Raw genomic sequence first — 24,393 nt, forward strand, 5'->3', positions numbered from 1 at the left:
GCCAATTGTTCAAGTGCAATCATTTTATGGCTAGATTTACTATTAGTAATAGTAAACAAATCATCCAGCTTTTGCCATGAGGAACACAAGTCTCCAATGTTATAAGGTGTTTAACTTTACTTTTTGATATACATAGCAGTTAGCACACTGGGAAAGACACTTGTGCTTCAACAAATCGTTAATGGCATCCTCATTTAAAAAATCCATGCTCATATGCAAACAGTTACAGAATTTTAAAAGAAAAAAATCGAAATGAGTGACAACAGGTTTCAAAGAAATTAAAATAATTAGTAATTTAAATTAAACTAACGCAGCCACTGGAGGATGAACAAGCCAGAGTACTTCTTTGTGCTGGTCCCAAGCCCAGATATATGGGGATGGTTACATCAGGAAGGGCATCCAGTGTAACATTTTTGCCAGAGCAAATATGTGAACAGCAATACAGATTTCCATACCGGATCAGTCTAGGCTCAGGTTAACAAAGACCGCCTCCACTACTGTTAGCCAACGGGGTGCTGGTGGAAATTGAGCTAGTGTTGCCCAAAGGAAAATAAGAGATGGAAGGCATGCCCGAAAGTTAGGAGTGTGGAACTGCAGGTAGGAACTTTGAATGTTGGCCGTATAACTGGTAAAGGGAGAGAGCTAGCTGATATGATGGAAAGAAGGAAGGTTGATATATTGTGCATGCAAGAGACCAGATGGAAGGTTAGTAAGGCCAGGTATACCGGAGGCAGGTTCAAATTGTTCTACCATGGTGTGGATGAGAGGAGAAAAGGGGTAGAGGTTATCCTGAAGGAACAGTATGTCAAGAGTGTTTCGGAGGTGAAAAGAGTTTTGGACAGAGTGATGTTTATGAAGCTGGAAATTGATGGTGTCATGATGAATGTTGTTAGTGCATATGCTCTGCAAGTTGGGTTTGTGATGAATGAGATTTAGATGAAGTGATGGAGAGTGTACCAAAAGGTGAGAAAGTGGTGATTGGAGCAGATTTCAATGGAGATGCTGGTGAAGGGAATAGAGGGGATGAGGAGGTGATGGGTAGGAATTCCGGTGTTAAGGAGAGGAATGCAGAAGGTCAGATGGTAGTGGATTTTGTGAAAAGAATGGACATGGCTGTGGTGAATACGTATTTTAAGAAGATGGAGAAGGATAGGGTGACATATAAGAGTGGAGGAAGATGCACACAGGTGGATTATATCCTATGCAGGAGGTCCAGTTTGAAGGAAATTGGAGACTGCAAAGTGGGGACAGGGGAAACAGTAGTTAGGCAGCATAGGATGGTGGTCTGTAGGATGACAGTGCTGATCAAGAAGAGGAGAGTGAGGGCAGTGCCAAGGATCAAATGGTGGAAGTTACAAAGACATGCATCTGGAGTGTTTCTCCCCAGGCCTCTGCTGAAAATTAGCTTTGTTCTAAGTCAGACTTTCCCAGTTAGCAAATGTTAAATAAATGAAAAATAAATAAAAACTAAGTTCAAAAAGGATAACTGTAAGGTGGAGTTCAGGGAAGAGTTAAGACAGGCACTGGGGTGGCAGTGATGAGCTACCAGATAGCTGGGCAGCCATAGCAGAGGTGGTAAGGGAGACAGGTAGAAAAGTGCTTGGTGTGACATCTGAAAAGAGGAAGGAAGACAAGGAGACCTGGTGGTGGAATGAGGAACTACAGGAGAGTATACAGGGGAAGCGGTTGGTGAAGAAGAGAGACTGTCAGAGAGATGAAGTAGACAGGTGTAGAAGGAGATGAGGCGTATGGTGAAAAGATAGGTGGCAAAGACTGTGGATAAGGCATATGGCGAGTTGTATGAAAGGGTGGACACTAAGGAGGGAGAAAATGACTTGTACCAATTGGCTAGACAGATGGACCAAGCTGGGAAAGATGTCCAGCAGATTAGGCTGATAAAGGATAATGAGGGAAACATACTCACAAGTGATGAGTGTATGTTGAGCAGATGGAAAGAGTACTTTGAGGGGCTGATGAATGAGAGATAAGGTTGGATAATGTGGGGATAGTGAATCTGGAAGTGCAACAGATTAGCAAGGAGGAAGTAAGGACAGCCATGAAGAGGATAAAGAATGGAAAGGCTGTTGGATCAGATGACATACCTGTGGAAGCATGGAGATGTTTAGGAGAGATGCCAGTGGATTTTTTAACCACATTGCTTAATGGAATCTTGGAAAGTGAGGGGATGCCTGAGGAATGCAGAAGAAGTGTATTGGTACCGATTTTTAAGAATAAGGGTAATGTGCAGAGCTGTAGTAACTACAGAGGGATAAACTTGATCAATCACATCATGCAGTTAAGGGAAACAGTTCTGGAAGCTAGGTTAAGAAGGGACATGATGATTAGTGAGCAGCAGTATGGTTTCATGCCAGGAAAGAGCACTACAGATGCGATGTTTGCTCTGAGTGTTGATGGAGAAGTAGAGTGAAGGTCAGAAGGAAATGTATTGTGTCTTTTTGGACTTAGAGAAAGTATATGACAGGGTGCCTAGACAGGAGTTGTGGTACTGTATGAGGAAGTTGGGAGTGGTAGAGAAGTATGTAAGAGTGGTACAAGTAAGAGGGCAGTATGACAGTAATGAGGTCTGTGGTAGCAGTGACGGATGCATTCAATGTGGAGGTGGGATTACATCAAGGATCCTCTCTGAGCTCTTTCTTATTTGCAATGAGGATGGGCATGTTGACAGACAAGATGAGACAGGAGTCCCTGTGGACTATGATGTTTGCGGATGACATTGTGATTTGTAGTGAGAGTAGGGAACAGGTAGAGAAGACCCTGGAGAGGTGGAGATGTGCTCTAGAGAGGAGAGGAGAGGAATGAATGTCAGCAGGACTAAGACAGAATATATCTGTGTGAGTGAGAGGGAGGACAGAGGAATGGTGAGGATGCAGGGGGTAGAGTTGGCAAAGGTGGATGAGTTTAAATACTTGGGATCAATAGTTCAGAGTAATGGTGAGTATGGAAGAGAAGTAAAGAAGAGAGTACAGGCAGGGTGGAGAAGAGTGTCAGGAGTAATGTGTGACAGACGGGTACCAGTAAACGTAAAAAAGAAGGTCTACAAGAAGCTAATGAGACCAGCTATGTTATATGGGTTGGAAACGGTGGCACTGACAAAAAGTCAGGAGTCAGAGCTGGAGGTGGCAGAGTTAAAGATGATAAGATTTGTATTGGGTGTGATGAGGACGGACAGGATTAGAAATTAGTATATTAGAGGGTCAGCTCAGATTGTACGGTTTGGAGACAAAGCCAGAGAGGCGAGATTCCTTTGGTTTGGACATGTGCCAAGGAGGGATGCTGAGTATATTGGGAGAAGGATGCTAAGGATGGAGCTACCAGGTAAGAGAAAAAGAGGAAGGCCTAAGATAAGGTTTATGGATGTGGTGAAAGAGAACATGCTGGTGTATGGTATGACAGAACAAGATGCAGAGTACAGGAAGAAATGGAAACAGATGATCTGCTGTGATGACCCCTAATGGGAAGCAGCCAAAAGAAAAAGAAGCAATTTAAGTTAAACTGTGTGAGGAAACCATTCAAACAATATGCAAATAAATATTAAATTAAGTACACTGAGCTAACCCTTGTACAAAGAGAGGTAAGTCATGAAGTAGTCCATCTGACCTACTGCACCAGTTATGCCAATCAGACTAAAACACTGTATGTCCTTTATTTCATGTTCATTAGCTTCTCCTCACTATTGCACACATTTGCACCTCACAATAACATTAAAAATCAGAGGAAAAACAAAAAATTTAAATCAAAATAAATCTTCTTCAACCACTCAGTTGTACAACTGTCTATAGTCTGTGTGAATTTAGAGCTGACCAAGCCCCTTGAGATGAATAGAGTTTGCCTACGTACAATCTACTCATTTCTTCTTCTGACAAACAGTGAAAATCACAGATAAAAAATAAAATCTAAATTAAAACAAATCTCCTGCAAAGCAGTTGCACAATAAATCACACATCAACACAGGATGGCTTCAGATAAACTCTGAATTACTGTCTTATATCTAATGGAATACATCCTAAAGCCACTCTGGGTACAAGACTCCCTATTCAACAGACCATTTTCTGAAACACACAAAAAAAAAATTGGCAGCACCACCCCTGACTCTGCAGCTTTACTTAAAGACGTACCACAGGGAAATGTCCTGTCCTTACTTCTCTTCTCCCTCTATACTAATAAACTTCCAAATGTCAATCCCCATCTCTTCATTGTACTTTACACAGACGACATGATAATCTAACGATCATCCACTTCCCAAACAGACATAAAATCCAAACTACTATATGATCTCTCATCTTTACACAAATGACTCAAAAAAGCTCATCTTTAACTCTACAAAACTCAAAGCTATGTATTCTGGAGCAGCCCAAAAGCTATCACAAACATCCCCTGACATGCTCATGCTTGAAAATAAAAAGACACTAGACATCACTTAAACTTTTAATATGATGTAACATGTCCAAATCAATGACTAACCTTCCAGCATCACATCAGTCAAATTAGGTGCAAGATTCAATGCCTTCTGATCTGGTCATGGAAAACATCCCACTTCATTTCACCAGCAGCTAGAGCAGTGAAAGGAAAACTGACGCTTTAATCACAGTGGGAAAACGGATTTCCAGTCACTGCCTCCACTTCTAAAAAGGAACTAAATTCACTACTTCTTCAAAGAGAATGTGCCAGTTTACCTCACTAAACCCTTAAAATGAGCACCACTGTCACAGTCTCAAAAGGCTAGAGGCTACTAATGCAGAAAAGATCTGACCTTTGCTAGGATCTCTACCTTACTAGCTTCTGAATTTAAACTGGGAATATCCAGCTGGATAGCTCACTATCACACAGTGGATTTATCTTTTTCAAAGCCAACTACATGGTTGAGTAATCAAACTAAATGGAGAATCAATAAACAAAGATTCCCAGTGCTATGACCCAAATTCCGAAAATCTATCCCATCAGCCATCTGAAAGCTAAATTTTCAAATTAAGATGTACTCTTAAATCTCATTTTAAAAAAAACTCTGTAAGTAAATATTTCAGACAAGTAATAAAATAGCCCCCAGTAAAGAGCAACTTTGCAAGCACTCAGATGTACTGTTTTAAATTCCATTACAATCCATACATTACCATAAGTCAGACAATATATTACCTCTAATATAAATACATGTAAATAACTATCCATAATATTCACATACAGACATCTCTTACCACCTCCTGTAACAATCCATAATCTTTTCTCCCAGCAAAACACTCTCCGCTATATGAAGGCTATACTAAACTTTCTACCCCTCCTACCTCGTTCTTTTGTACTTTGCAGCTCCTCTGTATACTTATGTTATAGAGCAAGGTCATATAAAAAGATTTCAATGTTTTGTCATCATAATGTCATTGATCATATGAAAATCCCATAATATCATTGATTATAATTTGTTACACTGTATATCTACAATTCTGTTCAGTGTGGTATGCTTTAAACACTGTTTATATTGCACAATTGTTCCGACATTTACTGGACTAAACTTGTAAAAGGTCCACTAACATCAGCATTCTACCCTTGCTAACGATTTTATATAAATAAATTAACAAATAAGTATTTGATAAGTATCTTTTTCCAGCATCAACTTCTGTGCATCTCCCATTCTTGACTAAAATTGACTATCTTACCTTTCTTCTTTCTTTACCCTGCTATGCATCTTTAAAAACTCTTTTCTGCCTTTTTGCTTCATCTAGTTAGCTTTTCATCAGGTGTGAGTCTTTTTTCCCCAGAATGCCTTTCCTAAATCCTTTTGCTTTAATCAGTGTGTTGCTGTCTGTCTTCTTTCCGTACCTACTAATATTTCTTAAATACAGTGGGTTTACTTAATTTGTTATTATCACCTCATTTGAAAACTAGTGCTTTAATTTTCTCTTTTATTTTGATGAACTATCATTTCACAAAATAACCACTGCTTATGAGATTGAAGTTTTATGTATTCCTGCTATTTTTTCCACACTACCTACATGCCTCTTTGCTAGAGATTTCTAAGGCATTACTCTGTTATGGAAAAGTTTACCCTCTGAAAATACCCTCACTTTTGATGTCTCTCTCTGTACTTAAACTATGGCAATCAGTTGCCCATAGATGGCTGTCTGTTACCACTTTGAGTATCCCTTTCCCTCTCTCCTGGGGATATCAAACCCAAAACAGCCTTTTTTATGATTAGGATCCTGTATTAGTTAAGACTTATCCCTTGCAGGATATCACTCCGCTTTTCTTTTGCATAGCGTACACAGGGCCATAAACACTAAAGTGACTGAAGTGGTACTACATACTTAATCTACTGGGAGTTCTGTATTAATGCATGAAGTGATTATGTGAAGTGTTGCCATCTGTGCCAGGGAGAATAGGGCAGTGCATCTGTAACATACACCAGCATTGTTAGCTGGAGTTTTGTAAATAATTTTGTGTCATTTGACTATCACTGACTTATACATATGTATCAACAGTGTTATTATAACTGATTACATGTATATGTTTAAACAAATAATTCTGGAAGGGAAGAGTAGAAGTTTTTGAAACTGTTCTCTAATTGTCAAATACTGCAACAGATCTTCTCAAAGCTCTGAATGCGTATTGTACCAGAGTCAGGTGATCAAATGTGATGTTATTCTACAACCAGCACTGAGAGCACAGAACTCTCACAGCAGCCTGTTTTGTTTTCTTTGGAACCTGATATAAAGATCTATTACAGTTATCACAATCAGTTCAGTTGAGTTAGTTCAGTTGTTCAGTTCAGTTCAGTCTGTTAGAAGCTCATCACCTTGCCTTGTGGGAGTAAGCATCTCAGCATCTAATCATGCCTTGCTGTATTGTTAGCTAGGCAACAGTTATTCTTTAAAAAGTCAAGAAATACAGTGAGATTAGTTGAGTATTGATTTTCTGCATCTGTTTGAATCTGTCCAGCTGTGTTGCTTTTATTTCTCCCATGATTGAAACTCTGGTGTATATTGTACTTAGAAATTTAGTATTCTAGTGTTTTCTACTTTATTATTTATTATACCTTTCATTGTGGCTGGTCTTTTAGAGAATACTTTTAATGTCTTGAGATTACTTGTGCTTATTTCAGTGACGCCTTGATCACTCCAGAAAGCTTGGCTGCTTTGGTTACATGCCACCATTTATGTTATCATTGACTTTATGCAGTATAATCGGATACTCTTGTAAGAGCATGTGAGTGGTTGAATGGTGGCAGCCTAGTTACCTTATAGTTTGGGCAGAAGGAATACAGTTAGTAAATTTGTACCAGCCTTTCCCAGGAGAGTGTGTGTGTGTGTGTGTGTGTGTGTGTGTGTGTGTGTGTGTGTGTGTGTGTGTGTGTGTGTGAAAATCAAAAACCCAGGTGTGGGTGTGTCAGCTACTTGGAAATGGGACACAGTGCTTTAAAGTGAGTCTTGTTTGGGATCTGAAGAAACACAGGGTCCAGCCCCAGGTATGGAGCGTGTTCCCTGTGTGCTTTTGGGGGAAACTGTGCTTGATGCAGACAGCTGCATTTGAAAATACTATGTAAATCTATTCCTGTTTTTAGTAACCATCTCTCATCAGTGTCAGTGGTAAGGACTGAGGCTCCTTGATTACTGGCCCAGGGTAAAGAGAGGCCATCACACATGCCACACAGATTACATGAAACTCAAAGGTTAAAACTGTAGTTAACAAATGCCTCAAGCTGGTGTTGGCAAGCCACCATTTTTGGTCATTATGTTATGCTGGAAATATTGGCTCAGGACTGATCAGCTAAGGTAAAGCATGTTTTATTATTCCTTACTCTATGCAGGACAGAAGTATAGATTTCATTTACAGTCAACAAAGAGATTCAAGAAGGAAACAGTGGATTTCAAAAGATTCTCACAAGTTACACTGCTGAGGCAAACTTCTGAAAGATGTTTTTTTGGAAGCAATACACAGAAGACATTAGGAGGCACATACTACCTATAAAGAAGAATCATATCATCCAGTACTTTGCCAAGCTGCATGTGTGGAATACTCACACTTCCTCACTCCTTGTTAATCTTGTGCTAAAGCAGTAATAATGCATTTGTTACATTACTATACTCAGGAGTAATAAAATAATTAGTCAGACAAACCAGTAGTAAGAGCATCTTGAGTAGATACATGGAGTATAAAAGCTGAAAAAGATATCCCATTAAATGTCTGTAAATCAAACTAGGAAAAAATGATCAGGTTTTGCAACAGCTGATTAGACTACCTGTCCACAAGCTGCACATATCTGGTCCATGAGTTTTTCCATGTTTGTCCACAGAGTAGCACGGAAAGCTGCAGTATTTCCTGGTGTGGGCATAGCTGCTCTGCCAGGTCCACCTGCAATTAAAGGAGAATAAAAAAACAAGAATTATTATAACAACTATATAAAGTAGTTTACTTTCAAGTCAACCCCCACCACCACCATCTGGAAATGCACTTTAAAGATAATGTATTAAACTTTCACATGGATGATAAAAAAAAAAAAAAATCTAAAGGAGACAATTTCAGGGCCAAAAAGATGCAAAACGAACGAGCAAATGGTGAAGTATGCAAAAGAAAACCATATATCACAGTGCTAATTCACAACTAATTTTTGTCTACTTAATAGAAAATCATTTGTTAGCAAATGCACTTGAATGAGCAGAGGATACCTGCATCTTTAAAATGCTGCCTTAATACACTTCAGGAGACAACATTAACAGGAACCTAATGAAAGGTTTAGCAATAATGCTGAATCATAACAATATATCCTGCCTACCTCTTAAGCCAGTCTGAGAAGGCTGAGTTAAGACTTTGATATCTAATGCATTCTGGACATTGTCTTCCAGCTGTGAACGATACCCACTGACAACATTATTGATAGTTTCTTTCAAGTTCCCAAGGTTGTAGAAGACCTGGAGTGCAGTACCAACCTGTGTTGGGTTCTGTACAAAAAACAAAACAAATAACAGGGCTTTCAGTCAATTAATCAATACAAAAGGCTGTATGTTCTTCAATATCATTCTCTCATTTTTAGTGTTGTTACTAAAACTGTCTAGATTGTTACATACTAAGAGAAATTAGACAAGATTTGCCAGAATTTTAGCTTCACTATCGAATAAACATCAGTCGTTCAACATGTTATGCATTTACATTAAGTGTCAAAACATTACATATCTTACATGTTTTAACACCACCGCAGGAGCTCACTGTTACCCTTATATTTGTTGCAGTAATGCAACACTGTGGGTCCTTTCTGTATATTTTAATGAACGAACTTGAAGTCTAACTGCCTGTATTGCAGGGGATCACATAAAACAGTAAAATAATGCAATTTTATTGATGTAATATAATTACGCATAATAAAGTTGATAATTTCTTACATTAAGACCACGGCTGCATCTGATGCTGCTCTCCGCATACATACACATTTTGAAATATAACAGATTAAAAATAATTAAAATCCCAAAAGAAAAGCACTAAAAACATTTTTTTCTGCCAGAAAATCATTTTAAAATTTAATTCATAATAAAGCAAGTGATGGCATTTGCAACATCAGTGCACTGGTCCAGTAATCAAGGAGCCTCAATCCTTACCACTAACACCAGTGAGCGGTGTCTACAATGGGAAGGGATAACAAATACACAAACAGCACAATTTCCCTTAAGAGCACACAGAGATCACAGTCAGTCTGGGGCCAGTTTCTCCCTTTCTCTCCAAATCCCGAATAAGACTCCCCCACTGCCACAGTTATAAGGTACAGATCTCAGCCGAGTAGTCAAGCCAAAATCTCCAGTGCCCTCGCTGTCCAACCAGTGCTTCATGTCCCTGCCCAAGTAGCTGACACACACACACACTTTGAGAGTTGGTTTATATACACAGACACTCCTGGGGAAGGCTGGCACAGGTTCTCCAGCTATGCCCCCTCCTGGCAGACTATAAGGTAGCAATCACTGCCACCAATTACTCTTATCAGCTGCTAAAAAGGCCCTTACCAAAGGGTGTCCATTTATTACTGTGCAATATTATTACCCAATCAGTAAATGTGATAAACAGCAAGGCTTATCTGGAGTGACTTTGTACGGTATCACTATATACATGCAATGTACTCTATTTATTTATTTATTTTATTTATTTACATTTGTTGACCTGGAGTGTCCGACTGGACGCAGGTCCATTTTCAGTGGAGGCCCGGGGAGAAAAGCTCCACAGTTAAAATAAACAGACAGTAGTTACATTGGATTGCACAGTGATTAACAATTTAACATAGCAATTAATTACAAACATATTTACAGATGAAGAACATAGTACATCAGTAGACAACTAGAATCTTTATCTGCGAAGTACATAACAGACATTAACAAATGTTACAATAAGAAGTTCCTGCTGTATAAAAAGTACTAGGCTTATGAGCACCTGAGCTTGCTATAATCAAGGTAGTTAGTGGGGTGGAAAGAAAGGTAGTGGTAGGATGGGGTGGGTGATATTAGAGTGGGAGTTACAAGGGCATAGCCAGCATGTTTTTAGGTGTGCTTTTAATAAAGTTTTGAAGTGGGTGCATGATGGTACGGAGGTAATTGTGGGTGGGAGGGAGTTCCATAATTTGGCTATGGTGCAAGAGAATAGTGCTTCACCAGCAGAGTTATTAGCTTTAGTAATCTGCAAGTGATTTTGTTGCTGGATCTTAGTGATCTGGTGGAGCGATAGGGTTGGAGTAGATTCTGGAGGGATGGGACATTTAGTGGATGGTTTACTAGTTTGTGGGCGAGTGATAGTTGATACCACTGAAGGAGGTGAGGGAGTTCAAGCCAGCCCAGTTCAGCAAGTGAGAGACAGTGGTGACTACGGTAGGATGCCCCTGTGGCGAATTTGGCGATTTTGTTGTAGAAGGTCTCTAGCTTGTTTAGATCGCATTGCCTTAGGCTGGTATATATTGGAGAGGCATAAAGTAGGGTGGAGATAAGGTGGGAATTTGCTAATGAAATCGTTGCTGCTTTGGTGAGAAGTTGCTTATTTCTGTAGAACGCTCCTAGTTTTTTGTGGACTTTTTTTACGGTCATGGATATGTGAATGTCAAATTTTAGTTTATTGTCTATTTTCACTCCTAGCAATTTGGTGTGTTCAGTTGGGTATATAGTGGTGTTGTCTTTTGCTGTGATGTTAAAGTGAGAGTTGTTTTGAGTATGTTTGGTGGGTTGGAAGATGAGTAGTTTAGTTTTGTTTGGGTTGAGTATTAATTGGGCATTGGATAACCAAGTTTCAACAGAGGAAAAGGCTTCCTGTGTGACTTTTTGCAGTTTGGGTAGGGACTGCGCTGAGCAGATGATGGTTGCATCATCTGCGTATTGTATGAGTGTGCCATGTTTGGTGGCAGAGGCTAGATTATTGGTGAAAACAGAGAAGTGTAGGGGGTCCAAGGATGGATCCTTAGGGAACCCCTATGGAAACAGGTAGTTGGGGAGATATGTCATTCTACCATACAATGGACTGTTGGCGGTCAGACAGGTAACTCTGAAACCAGTTGGTGACTGATTGAGAGAAGGACAGGTTATTGAGGACAGAGATGAGTTGTTTGTGTGGGACCATGTCAAATGCTTTAGATAGGTCTAGGAAAGTAGCAGAGGAGAGATAGCCATTGTTTTTATGCTGAAGGATAGTGTTAGTAAAAGAGAGTAAGGCAGTGGTGGTGCTATGGTTTGGTCGGAAACCATGCTGAGTATTGGAAAGGAGGTTGTTAGTAAGGAGGTAGTCTGAGACCTGAGAATATATGCATCTCTCTAGTATTTTGGAGCGTGAAGAGAGAATAGCTATGGGGCAGTAATTGGTTAGTTCTGTGGAGGGGCCGCCTTTGTGGAGGGGGATTATATGTGATACTTTCCACAGTGTGGGAACGCAACTTTCTGACAGAGATCGGTTAATCAAGATGGATACTGGGTAGGCCAGAGCATCAGCTGCGATTTGTAGATATTCACTTGGGAGGTTGTCTGCTGCTAATTTGGTGGGCTTAAGTTTAGTTATGAGTTTTTTTTATGTTGGAGGTAGGTACAGGAATAAAAGAGAAGGCAGTGGGGAGATTACTAGTTGAAGGTGTGGGTTGGAGGGGAGGGGGGTTGTCTTGTTTAGCTAGTGAAAGTATGGTTTGTGTGAAGTGTGTGTTGAATGAGGTAGCAATATTTTTGGAGGAGTGAGGGATGTTAGGAGAAGGGGTACTGACTTACCTGGGTGGAGGACAGAGTTTATGGAGGACCAGAATTGTTTGGGGCTGTGTTGGGAGGAGTCTAGGGCAGACTGGTAGTATTGGAATTTGTCCTGTTTTATTAGCTTTTTAACTCTATTGCATAGTTCTAGGAATTTCTGTCTAGTTGAGGGGGTTTTGGTTTTGCGCCTGTGCTCCCTGCTTTATCCTTTTAGGCTTTATCCCTGTTTTTCATTTCTGACTAAGTGGTTTTCTGTAGCCATAGGGAGGGTTGTGCTTTCATTCTAGAGTTTAAATAATCTCTACAGAAAACAGCCACAGCTGAAAGGTTTAAAAATGTTTAATAATAAATAACAAAAACACAAGACAAATCTTCTCAATTCAACACAGTGCCAGTCAAGAGTCCAGAAATCACAGAAAAATGCTTAAAATAATACTGTAGAATAGTCTGACATAAATATAGAAAACAGCTATACTAAATCTGACTAAATTCCTATCTAACTCTAAACGCAATCACAGTTCTAAATAAATTTAGATATAGAGCAAAGGGAGAGTACTGGTGAGAAGATGTTATTTAGACAAAATCCAAAATTCTTTGACTCTCTCTCTCTGAGAAAGTCTTAAAAATAATACATCACTGCTAACTCATTTTAGATTATATCATTCTTCTCTGGTTCCCAGGCTAATGAGTTTTAACATTTCTTGGATCTTGTACCTCGCTAGGAAACTACAGCAATAAAAGACATTATATATGTAAAATCTAGCAATTAACTCTGGTCTCAAAACAAAAGAAGGAATTCCTCAACCCAGACATTATGTCTCCGAGCTTTGAGATCAAATAGTCATGCAATGCTTGACTTAGCTTTTTTCCAGCAGTGTACACTGTGGTTACATTTTTGAAGTTCAATATTTAACACAGTTTTCTTGCATTTAAGAGGACAAGCCTGTGGATTATATTCATATTTACAATGACATACAATTATCTACAAAATTCTATCTAGTTAGGCTGACAGCCTTCACATATCTTCACAGCATTAACCAGAATTTATACATGAATCCTCACCGTAACTGACAGATGTGGCCTTTAGTATTAGTGATACACTGAATGTACAGCAACTACAAACAATGGTTTACTATTCGTTGAGTGTCGCTCATTCTTTGTAATAATTAAAGCGGAGGACAGCCTTTATTGCTACTACACAGCGGATTTTTTTGGATTAGTGATACACTCTTGTAGAAGAGAATCTAGTACATTCATTAAAAGAAACCTTAGAAACCTAAGCACTACAAAGTATATGATTAATTTCTAAAATGCTTTTTCTGAGAGCTGCTTTGACCACAGTCACAGCACAAATTATTATTAAACATGTCTGACAAAGCAATTCAATTGTTTAGCTTGCACAACAGTCTGAGACTAAGACTGCACATTCAGGACATCAAGTGTCAGTTAAAAGATTAATAAAAGTGACATAAAGAACATCAGATGGGCTAGAAAGCAATCTACTAATTACCTAAATATAGAAATGTCTGCTGGTAATAGTGGTAGTAGCGAGTCTGGTGGCAAACCAAGAACTTCATTCTTCCAAGTCTTTTCATAACACAAGCTAATACAAGGCATTCTGTAGCATGCAAATTATGCTTAATGGCCACACTCCAACAAAACCTGGAACATTATTATGACAGCCATGTAATGCCTCTCTCTCAATAAATGAAAAGTAATGAACCAGGCAGACAGCCACAGTCATCCCTTTCCACAAAGGTGGAGCGTCTACTGATCCAGGAAATTATAGACCCATCAGCCTAACTAGCCTGATCTTCAAGGCCATGGAATGGATCATCATGGACCTCATTAACAGGGACATTGACAACCTCCAAACACTCAACATCACACAGTTTGGCTTTGTCAAGGGGAGTCATGTCGGTTAAATATGGTCGACTTCTTTGAGACAGTCACCAAAGCCATGGACGAGTGGAAGATAGTGCACATTGCCTACCTTGACCTGGCCAAAGCCTTTGACACTATTCCTCACTTGGGCATAATAGATAAACTCTCTAACTAGGCATCAATCCATATGTTACCAGATGGGTAGCAAACTGGATCACTGATAGAATCCACCTAATCAAAACAGGGGAATCCACCTCAAGCAGTAGACTCGTAAAGAGCGGCGTACCCCAGGGATCAGTCTTGGGGCCTCTGTTATTCGGGATATACTTCTCTGAGGTGCAGGCCAAAACCAGTGGGCTATGGCTGACCATGTTTGCAGATGACTATAAGCTGGGCACGGTCATCAATTCCCCAAGTGATGTGGACGTCCTCCAATAGGGTCTCACCCAAACAAATGACTGGTGCCAGAAACATGACCTCATGCTGAATGCCAACAAATGCATCATCATCCCCTTTGGGGATAGTGATGTCCCCACACATTATCAAATTAATAACAATGTCCTAAATACACAATCAGTCATGAGGGATTTGGGCACCCGGGTTGATAGCAACCTGACTTTTGACCACCATATTGCTTCCGTTGCATACAAAGCTTTCTACATGGCCCACCTCATAAGTAGAGGTATCTCATCCAGGGACAAGGAGGTCATAACATCCCTGTATTCTTCCCTTATAAGGCCAATTATTGAGTACAATGCCCCCCTCGGCATGTACCTCGCAAAGCAGATGCAGCAGCTGGAGAGACAATACAGGTTCCTCACCAGTAGCATCCAAGACCTCAAACATCTACCCTACACAGATCAGCTAAAAGCCCTGTCCCCCCCTACTCAGTTTCATACAGACTCCTCAGAGGTGACCTCTGTCTGGCATACAAATTAATCTCAGACCCCGCCTTGATGAGACTGCTGCATATCCGCAAGTAATGCTCCACTTGAGTCACCCACACGCACAACCTCAGCCTGGTCTGTGACATCAATAGGACTTGTTGGTGGGAAAGATTTGTGTCCCAGACACTCCCCCATCTGTGGAATGGACTCCCTCTCCATGTCAGGCAGACTACCTCATTATCCCTTTTCAAGCGCAACCTGGATAACTGGATAGGAAAGAGAAAATATACCCCTGGCATTCCACCTGTGTCCCTGCTGGACAGGGGCTTTGGGTGCTGACTTGTCTAAATATGGGCTAAACTCTTGGCTAGGCTTATAAGGTCCTCAGGGTCAATGGCCTAGTAACTTCCTATGATCCCATGATCCTATGAGTGTAGTGAGTTGGTAGACTTTTAAAAATTCCCTATAGAGTACTTTGTTAGAAATAATGGATGAGCAAATGGGTGTAACTAAGGACATGATTTTTTGAGCTGGAATACAGGATCTGAACTGTCTAAACATAGCGGTTGCCAAAAAAAATCGCTACTAGAAAAAATGGAAATGAACGTCTAAACCAGCTGTACTTAAGGTAATTTTATTTATTTATTTATTGACAGTTGTTAACTGGGTTTGTCCAACTGGGCTTATGGCCCATTTTCAGTGGAGACCCGAAAATGTAAGCTCCAAGAAAAAATACAGTTTACAGAAAATAAATGCAACCTTTTTACATAAGTTATACTACCTAAGGAGATACTGCAGAAAATTCATTATACAAGCAAATACACTTATTATAGCTACACAGATTAGCTATGTATATACATATTTACAAGTTTTAAATTCAACAGTTATGGTTAAAGAGCTAGAACTAGTAACCGTTCTCTGTGGGGGATATATTTAAGTGTATAGGGGGGAAGAAGCAGATGAGGGAAGGGGAGTTAAGTTGAGGCTTGACAAGGGCACGTTTTGGAGTTGAGTAGATGAAGTTTGAATTTCTCTTTGAAGTGGGATGGGTGTAAGGTACAACATATGACTCTAGGAAGTTTGTTTCATACTTGAGCCACAGAGTACTTATATAGAAGTTTGCCCACTGATTTTTTGGGATAGTATAGGTGTAGTAGTTGCTGATTTGATGTACAGTGGGTACGAGGTAGAGAACGATAGCAATGAAGGAAGAGACAGCAAGGAAAGCTGAAGGTTTATAAAGAATGGCATGTAACATTTGAAGTTGTGATAATAGTAAATGGGGGAATTCAAGCCAGTGGAGAGAATTTAGGGCTAGGCAGTGATAAGTATTGTAGGAAGAGTTAGTGATAAATCTAGCTATCTTATGATAGGTTTGCTGGAGTTTATTTAAGATTGTAGTTTGAATATTGCTGAGGACAAGGGCTGCGTAATGAAGGGAAGGGAAGATAAGAGCTTGAGCAAGGTTAAGTTTGGAATTAGTAGTTAAGAATTTTTTTACTGAGATACAGTAAACCAAGCTTTTGGTTTGTCTTTTTTTATACACAGTAGAATGTGCAAGTTGAATTTGAGTTCATTATCAATAATGACCACTAGGAGCTCGGTGTGGGATTCTGGTTGAATAGTAGTGTTATTTGAGGAAGTAATGGCAAAGGAGGATTTGTGGTGAGCTAGTGATCAAGGGAGAAATAGTAAGAGTTGTTTTTTTTTTAGGGTTGAGAATGAGTAGGTTGGTAGAGAACCAGTGTTCTATAGATAGGAAGACCGGTTGAGTGAGGACATGGAGTTCAGAGATGTTGTTAGAGGTGGAGATCAGAGTTGAATTGTCTGCATACTGGATGACGGAAGATGTTTTGTAAGCTGTATAAAGATCGTTGGTGAAGACATTAAATAGGAGGGGCCCTAGAATGAAAGCTTGTGGGACCCCTGTTGGGACAGGTAAGAAAGGAGAGGAAGAACAGAGCCATTTGACTGATTGTTGCCTACAGGATAAGTAACTGGTGAACCAGGCAAGGGTGGAGGGACACGCATTGAGATTTGCAAGTTTGGATAGTATGAGAGGATGGGAGACTGTATCAAAAGCTTTCGATAAATTGAGGAAGAGACAAGATATCAGTTTGTTATTATTAAGGGCTTCAGCAATGGTATGTGTGAAGGGTAAGAGGGCAGTAGTTGTGCTGTGCTTGGGATGAAATGCATGCTGGGTGGGAGTGAGAAGGCTGTGTTCAAGGAGGTGGTTGAGTAGTTGTGAATGGATGCATTTTTTGAGAATCTTAAAGAGGGGGCATAGGATAGCTATGGGTCTATAGTTAGCTGGGTCAGTAGAGTTTCCGCCTTTATGCAGTGGAATAGTATAAAATAATTTGCATAGTGAAGGGCCACTAGATTTTTGTATAGCTCTATTAATTAGTATAGATACTGGGTAGGCAATGGAATCTGAAGCAAGTTTAAGGAAGGAAGGAGGTAGGTTATCAATGGAGGGAGAGCAGGGTTTGAGCTTTTGGAGAAGTGATCAGATGTAGGAAGTGGAAACAGGGAGGCATAAGTGTTTGAATAGTATCAATAAAGTATTTATTAAGTAGAATAGATGTTTCAAGAGGAGATAAGTCAGGATAACAGGAGGGGTTTGCAGGGGAGCCAGGAGAAAGGATTTTATTAATAGTTATCCAGAACGTTTGAGGGTGGGATTTGTTATTAAGTTGGGAAGAGTTATAGAAGGACTTTTTGTCATTATTGGTATGCTTTTTAATGAGATTTCTCAGATGTCTATAGTTATGAAGTAGGGTAAGTCCTTAGTTTTTATCTAAGCTTCCCATGCTTTGTCTCTCTCACTCTCTAGCATAAGGGACTGTTTCTTTGGAAAGCCAGAGAGCATAATTGGATTTTAGTCTGATGCTTCTAGAGAGGGCAAGTGAGTTCAGGGTGTCTAAGAAAATACTATTAGATCTATTTATGGCAACATTGAGAGAGCTTTGCTTGAGGATAGACCAGTCTATGGAAGATAAAATAGAATTGAATTGGGCTAGATTGATGTTGGAGAGTTTGTGGCAGTCTCTATAGAGGCGGGATTTGGGAAGCTTGGAGGGGTATCGAAGGACAGAGATGGGGAGGTGGTCACTAAGTTTGTCTGGATGTGTTGTAGGGATGTGGTATAGTTGAGGGGAGTTGGTGAGTATCCAGTCAATTATAGACCTAGAGATTGGGTTTTTATGGCGATGAGTAGGAGAAGATAAAAGCTGGTGGAAACCATGCAAATTAATACTATGTTGAGGAGAGTTGGTTTTGAGTTTGGTCCACTCTAAGTTGACATCACCCAAGATGAGGGTTTCATATGGTATGTTTTGGGGAAATCAGGACAGAATCATCTCTAAGATGGCTAAGTTGTTCCCAGGAGGGATCTAGATGGAGGCAACAGCTAGTTTTTTGTGGGGGCTAAGGTGTCAGTTTAGTACTACGATTTCAGCAGGGTAAAAGTCAGGGAGGGGTGTAGGAAATGGAGAGAGATTGAGTCTGAGTGGAGGATGGCAACACCACCTTCTTTTTTTTCCTGGGATCCTGTCAGAATGGTAGATATTATAGCCTGGTGGGAGTATTTCCTTATTACAGATATGTGGCTTAAGCCATGTTTCAGATAAGGAAAGAATGTGAGGGGTAATATGGGCTATCCATGCATGGAATTCAGTAATTTTGTTGGTTAGGCTTTGGATGTTGAGGGAATATATGGCTAAGTGTTTAGTGGAGGTAGAGTTTGGTAAAGTAGGCCAGGGGGGAGAGAGATATTTGGAGAAATGGGGGGGGGGGTAGTGGTTAAAGGAGATGGGTGGTTTTGAGGAGAGGTAGAGGGGCGAAGGTTGGAGTGGATGTCCCCAGATATAAGTTATTAGTGGAATGAGAGAGCATAACAATGGCTAGATGCAGTTTGTGTAATTTAAGTTTAGGTTTATAAGTAGGAGGATGGATTTGCAATCTATAGAGTTTGTGATAACATGAGGTGGGGAGGTTGAAAAGGGCAGAGGAGAGATTAAAGAAGGAGGGTGAATAATGGTTGTCATTGGTATAAGAGGTAGGAGAGAGAAGTAAAAGACAAGGGAGGTAGCTGTGATAAGCTGTTAGAGTTGGGAGTAGAAGTAGGAGTGAGGTGATAATTATAATGTATTTCATTTTTGTGTGAAGGGGCGGGGAGTGGAGGAGTGGCTGTGGGACTAGGAAAAGTGGAGAATTGATGAAATTTGAGGTTTGACAGGAAGTTGTTTGCTATTGGATGTTCGGGAAAGGAAAGGGTTGGAGTGGATGGTATAAAGGAAATTGTAATGGAGGTGGGCAGGAATGGGGGTAGGGGAGCAAACGGAGTAGGGCTAACACCCAGGTCAGAATAGCGCAAACAAAAAACAATCAGTGAAAGTAGATTGACTAGCCAGGGATAGAGAATAGAGAAATAGTACAAAAAAGCCAGAGAAAAATATGCACTGAGCAGTTGACCGTCAAGATAGAAGGCAATAGGATAAATATTAGCCTTACTTAGCACAACTACGGATACAGGTGTTCTTTAAAGTAATGCCAGAGAAGAGCAACAGAAAAAAAACAAATTAATAGTATGACTTTTGAAGAGAGGCAGGGGACAGCACAAACAGCAAGAACAGGGTAAAATCATGAGCAGTGACCAAGTAATACAATTAATATTGTAACACAGGTTATAAAAATGGAAGTGGGATCTATAAAAAAGGGTAGGAGCAAATTATATTTATTTATTTTACATTAGTTGACCAGGCTAGTCTAGCTGGATACATGTCCATTTTCAGTAGAGGCCCGGGGAGAAAAGCTCCAAGAAAGACATACAAAGAAATATAAAAGTCATAATAGAACAAATTAAAAAATACAAAAGTCATAACGGATCAAACTAAAAACTACAATTGTAATAAAAACAGGTTACATAGAAAAAAATGGAAATTTTGGGAACAATACATGCAGAATAATGTTTTGGAGGAACAGTGAGGTTTAAGGGAAGGCAGGAACTGATCAATTTATGTAATGCTGAAATGATAATTGTAAAAAGAATATATGCAATGTACCACGTTTGTAACTGTGAACCTCTTAACATGGTTTGCTTTCTTTTAAATAAATGCATGTTTACGTATGCCTTACTTGATAATTCAAATAAAGGTGTTTAAAAAACAGAAAGAAATTATGAAAAACGGAAACGGGTATAAAGCCTTCCTTTAAGTGCTGCAAATTATACAATTCTCTTTACTCAAGACTTTCTACTTAGTTTCTTCTTGAGTCTGGTAACGGGAACACACACAGGAACTGGGAAATGATGCAATTTAAAGCAAAAAACATCTCTCTCTATATTTTATTTACAGTAGAATAGTATATTTATTTACTTGAAATTAGTTAATGAGAAAGTACAACTGGGTCAGACAAAACACTTTTTAGTGGAGGCCTGGGGAGAAAACCAAAAATATTTAGTAAGATAAAAATACAAAGAGATTATAGCAGACTATTTGTGAGTACAAGTAATATTTGAAATAAAGCAATTACAGATTCAATATAAACTAGGTGAGTGAGACAAATAACAGGTACCAAAGAAGGCAAAGTAAAAAAACATGAAAAGGGGGATTGCAGTAGTACTAGTAGTAATTAGGCTAAGCCAGTTGTAGAATATTGGAAACAGGTATAGAAAAGAGATCAAGAGTTAAATGTTGACATAATGGTTAAGGTCTAAACCTCACAGGCATAAGATACAGAGTTAGATTCTGATCTCTAGTTACTGGCTAGATTTACAATAGTTTGCAGCCTAGTACAGCCTTTTGGGGGTTGGGAGTTAGCATAACAACAAAGGTGTTTATCTCACAGAATCAGGCTACAAGGTTTGACTCTGTCCTTTGAGGGAAAATGGCTAGAATTAAAATGGCCTACAAGGGTAGCTAGCATAGTACTTACCTATGAACCTATGTTTAAAAAATCTATTCCACCTAAAACTGCTATAATGGAGGTTAAGAAAATTCTGGGAGAAATAATCAGTTTTCAGCAAGGAATACTATTTATACGTGGGGACTGGAATTTCATTTGCAGTAGTGAAGATGTGATGTGTCTGGGGGGCCTAGAAGGAAAAGTATATCAAAGGAGGGTAGATTTTTGAAGAAATTTATGAAAATATTTGGCATGGAAGATGTGAATTAAGCAATGGGAGCTCATAGTCAATTTACCTATTAGTCCCCAAAATATAAAAAGTGGGCTAGGCTAGACAGAATTTACATTTCACAAGAATGTGCATTTAATTGATGGTCTTGATATGCACAAAATAACTACTTCAGATCATGCATCAATAATAACTAAAATTAAAACACAGGGTAATGAAATAAAAATGAGACACTGGTATACTTCCACCCATCTACTGAAAAGAGAAGAGTTTAAGGAATGGGTAGTGGAAGGTGGAGTTTACAAATAGGGTGTAAATAAAAGAAAGCGAGCTATGGTTAAGAAGTAACAATTATTATTTAGAGAGGCTGGCAAATGTTAAAGTATTGCAGAATGGAGAAATCTCACAGAACAAGAGGAGGATCAACTGCAGAATGCTGAGCAGAAATAAGGGATTATCTCAATAATCTACATGAGTTTAGAAAGACTGCTGTTAAGCAACTGTTTTTTGATAAAAACACTACAGCACAAAAATTTTTAGAAAAACTCAGGCAACAGAAAGTCGAAAGGGCTGTAGAGGTATTAGAAACATTTCAGAATTTCTATGAAAGTCTATATATACAGCTGAGAAATATGGAAATCAAGAAAAAAACAAATGAAAATGTTTATGGAAGAATTAAATATGCCAGGGTTATAGATATAGTAGATGAGGCTCAATTACTAATGGTTAGGACAGGAGGAGATGAGATAAAAATTGTGATGTATAATCAATCTACAGGAAAGTCCCCAGGAATTGATGGTATTCCTTTGGAAGCTAGGAGAGAAAAAACTGATAAAGATTTGGAAGGTTTTGTTTAACAGTATTTTAAGAGGAAGAGAAGTAGCAACATCCTGGAAGAAAGCAGTGGTAGCTGTAATACCTAAAGAGGGTAAAGATCCATCAATTCCAGCTTCACACAAGCCCATTTCAATACTAAACCATGATTATAAGGTGTTCATGTCTCTAGTGGCTAAAAGAATGGCAAAAGTAATACCAAAATTGACAGATATGGATCAATGTGGTTTTATGGAGGACAGGCAAACATTTGAAAACATTAAAAGAACACTGATGATCCAGAGGGAAGCAGAATGCAAGAAAATACAACAGTTGTTGGTGCGTCCTGATGCAGAGAAAGCATTTGACAGAGTAAGCTGGGACTTTATGAGCAGGGCAATGGAAGCATCTGCATTTCCTGAAAAAAATTATAAGGTTTATTAGTAGAATATATGAGGGATCAGCGGCATTAATTAAAGTGACTGCGGTCCTCTCTGATAATTTCTGGTTGAGCAAAGGAACCAGGTAGGGGTGTCCTCTTTCCCTTTTATTTGCACTACATTTAGAACCATTGGCAAAGAAAATAAGAGACTTAGAAATTCAAGGATATAATTGGTACAGTAGTAGAAAAGCTGGCTGTACTTGCAACTGATATTATTTTATAACTGATAAAAGAGAAAGAGACATCACAGTGTTGGGAAACATTTTGAGGCCATTTCAAATCTTTTCAGGGAACAACATTAATGAAGCTAACACAAAGGCAACAGAGGTAAATTATGTACCCACATATGAACTGGTTCAGCAATATCCATATCTATGGAGACATAATAAAATGAACTATTTAGATATATGGATTAAAATGATTCTGGTGCAGCAGCTAAGGATATGTGGGAAGAGATTAAACAAAAGATAACAGAAAAACTGAGAAAATGGAGGCTTTGTTATATGGATATGGAAAGTAAGATACAAGCAGTTAAAATGTTTTAGTCCCATTAGTCTTATACACAGGTCAGGCATATTTTTATCAACCAGAGGAGAAGTTGTGGATTGCAATTAAAAAACAGCTGAAGGACTTTATCTGGGAGGTGAAGACGGTAAGAGTCAAGTGGGATAAGCTGATTCTTCCCGTAGAACAGGACATAATGTGATTACCTGATTTGAAGGGGCATTTCAGAGCTACACAGTTAATGCTCCTATACAAAGCGCAAGCAGAAACCTATAATTCAAAGTGGAAAGCGACAATGATGATGATGAAATGGTGGGGGGGGGGCTCAAGAAACAAGGAGAGACTGGGATTTTGGATTAAGACCTTTAAGTAGAATAACGACAATCATACAGATTATTATCTACAAAGTAGCAGAAAGTGTCCTAAGACCTAAGCCAGCACAGGAATGCAGAAGGGAGATTCTGCAGATAGGAATGACTGCAATTAGGGATATAGACAACAGGCAAGAGGGGGCTGGAGTTTATTGGAGAAAACTGGCAAAGGAACCAAGGTACTGGAAGCAGATAACTAGAGAGGGAAATATGATAGAATGGGAAGATGCCAAGAATTTATTTGGACTGTAGGTTAGAGATTGCCTTCCATATCAAGGATTGATAGAGTATAAGCAAAGAGAAAAAACTGTGTGTGGGGGGTCCTAAACAAAAGACCAGCACCGGTAGAGGTTTTAGTAGAGTCTACAACAGAAGCTGCCATTAAAAAAGGAATTAGTACAGCACATAAAATATTGAATAAGAATCAATCAGAGGAGGTTAGAAAGGATTGGAAAGAGAGAGTGGATAAGCAATTCACAAAGAAACAATGGGAGGATATATGTCTGTCTCCTAAATTTGCAACAAAGTCTAGAAGATTTAGAATTTTTGCTTGGAAATGTTTATGTAGATAATTTTAAACCCAAGGTAGACTCCAGCAAATTTTTCCTCAGGAAGACAGGAAATGCTGGAGGTGTGATGGGTAAGAAAGAGGTAAATGGTAGTGGTGTCTAATTAATTATCTAATTAGAAAATGAGGTCATTCTAATTCTAATTACAATAAATAACCATCTAATTCTAATTAGGTGTTTTAAAATAATTTTAATTAAAATGTCTTAATTAGAAGCTTAATTATATTTTACAATCAAAATAAAATTGCATGACAAGTTTCTGCTATGTATTTACCAGTGATTGAAATGGAGTAATCTAACAGTGTATTAACTTACCACCTTACCGCAGCAGCAACCCATTTCAGTTTCAGTTCCGAATCACACTTTACCTAGTTACCTACACCGTGAGTAACTTCCACCTTACGGTTCCGGTTTACTGTTTAGTTTAATTGTAAACATAGCAGAATTTGTTCAAGAAGTACCACATAATGTTGCAGCTTTTTTCACTGATTTTAAACTAATTGTTCTAAACGACAATAAAAGCGTGAATTTCTGGAGCGTGTAAGGCCTGAAAGATAAGAATTACCGGTGACTGGAAGCCAACAAGG

General features: G+C 39.1%; 1 protein-coding gene across 1 annotated transcript in view; it reads right to left on the bottom strand.

The window, feature by feature from the left end:
• COG5 (component of oligomeric golgi complex 5) overlaps positions 1-24,393 on the bottom strand; it is a 3,265,454-nt gene that overhangs the window by 1,778,001 nt on the left and 1,463,060 nt on the right. Inside the window, exons 8-9 of the mRNA XM_044088540.1 lie at positions 8,780-8,945; positions 8,246-8,358 (exon numbers count right to left, since the gene is read on the bottom strand). Coding sequence (XP_043944475.1) covers positions 8,246-8,358; positions 8,780-8,945 — 279 coding nt within the window. The remainder of the gene's footprint in view (positions 1-8,245; positions 8,359-8,779; positions 8,946-24,393) is intronic.

The sequence above is a fragment of the Protopterus annectens genome, chromosome 11.part0 (genome assembly GCF_019279795.1).
Source record: "Protopterus annectens isolate FY-2018-M chromosome 11.part0, PAN1.0, whole genome shotgun sequence".
Lineage (NCBI taxonomy): Eukaryota > Metazoa > Chordata > Ceratodontiformes > Protopteridae > Protopterus > Protopterus annectens.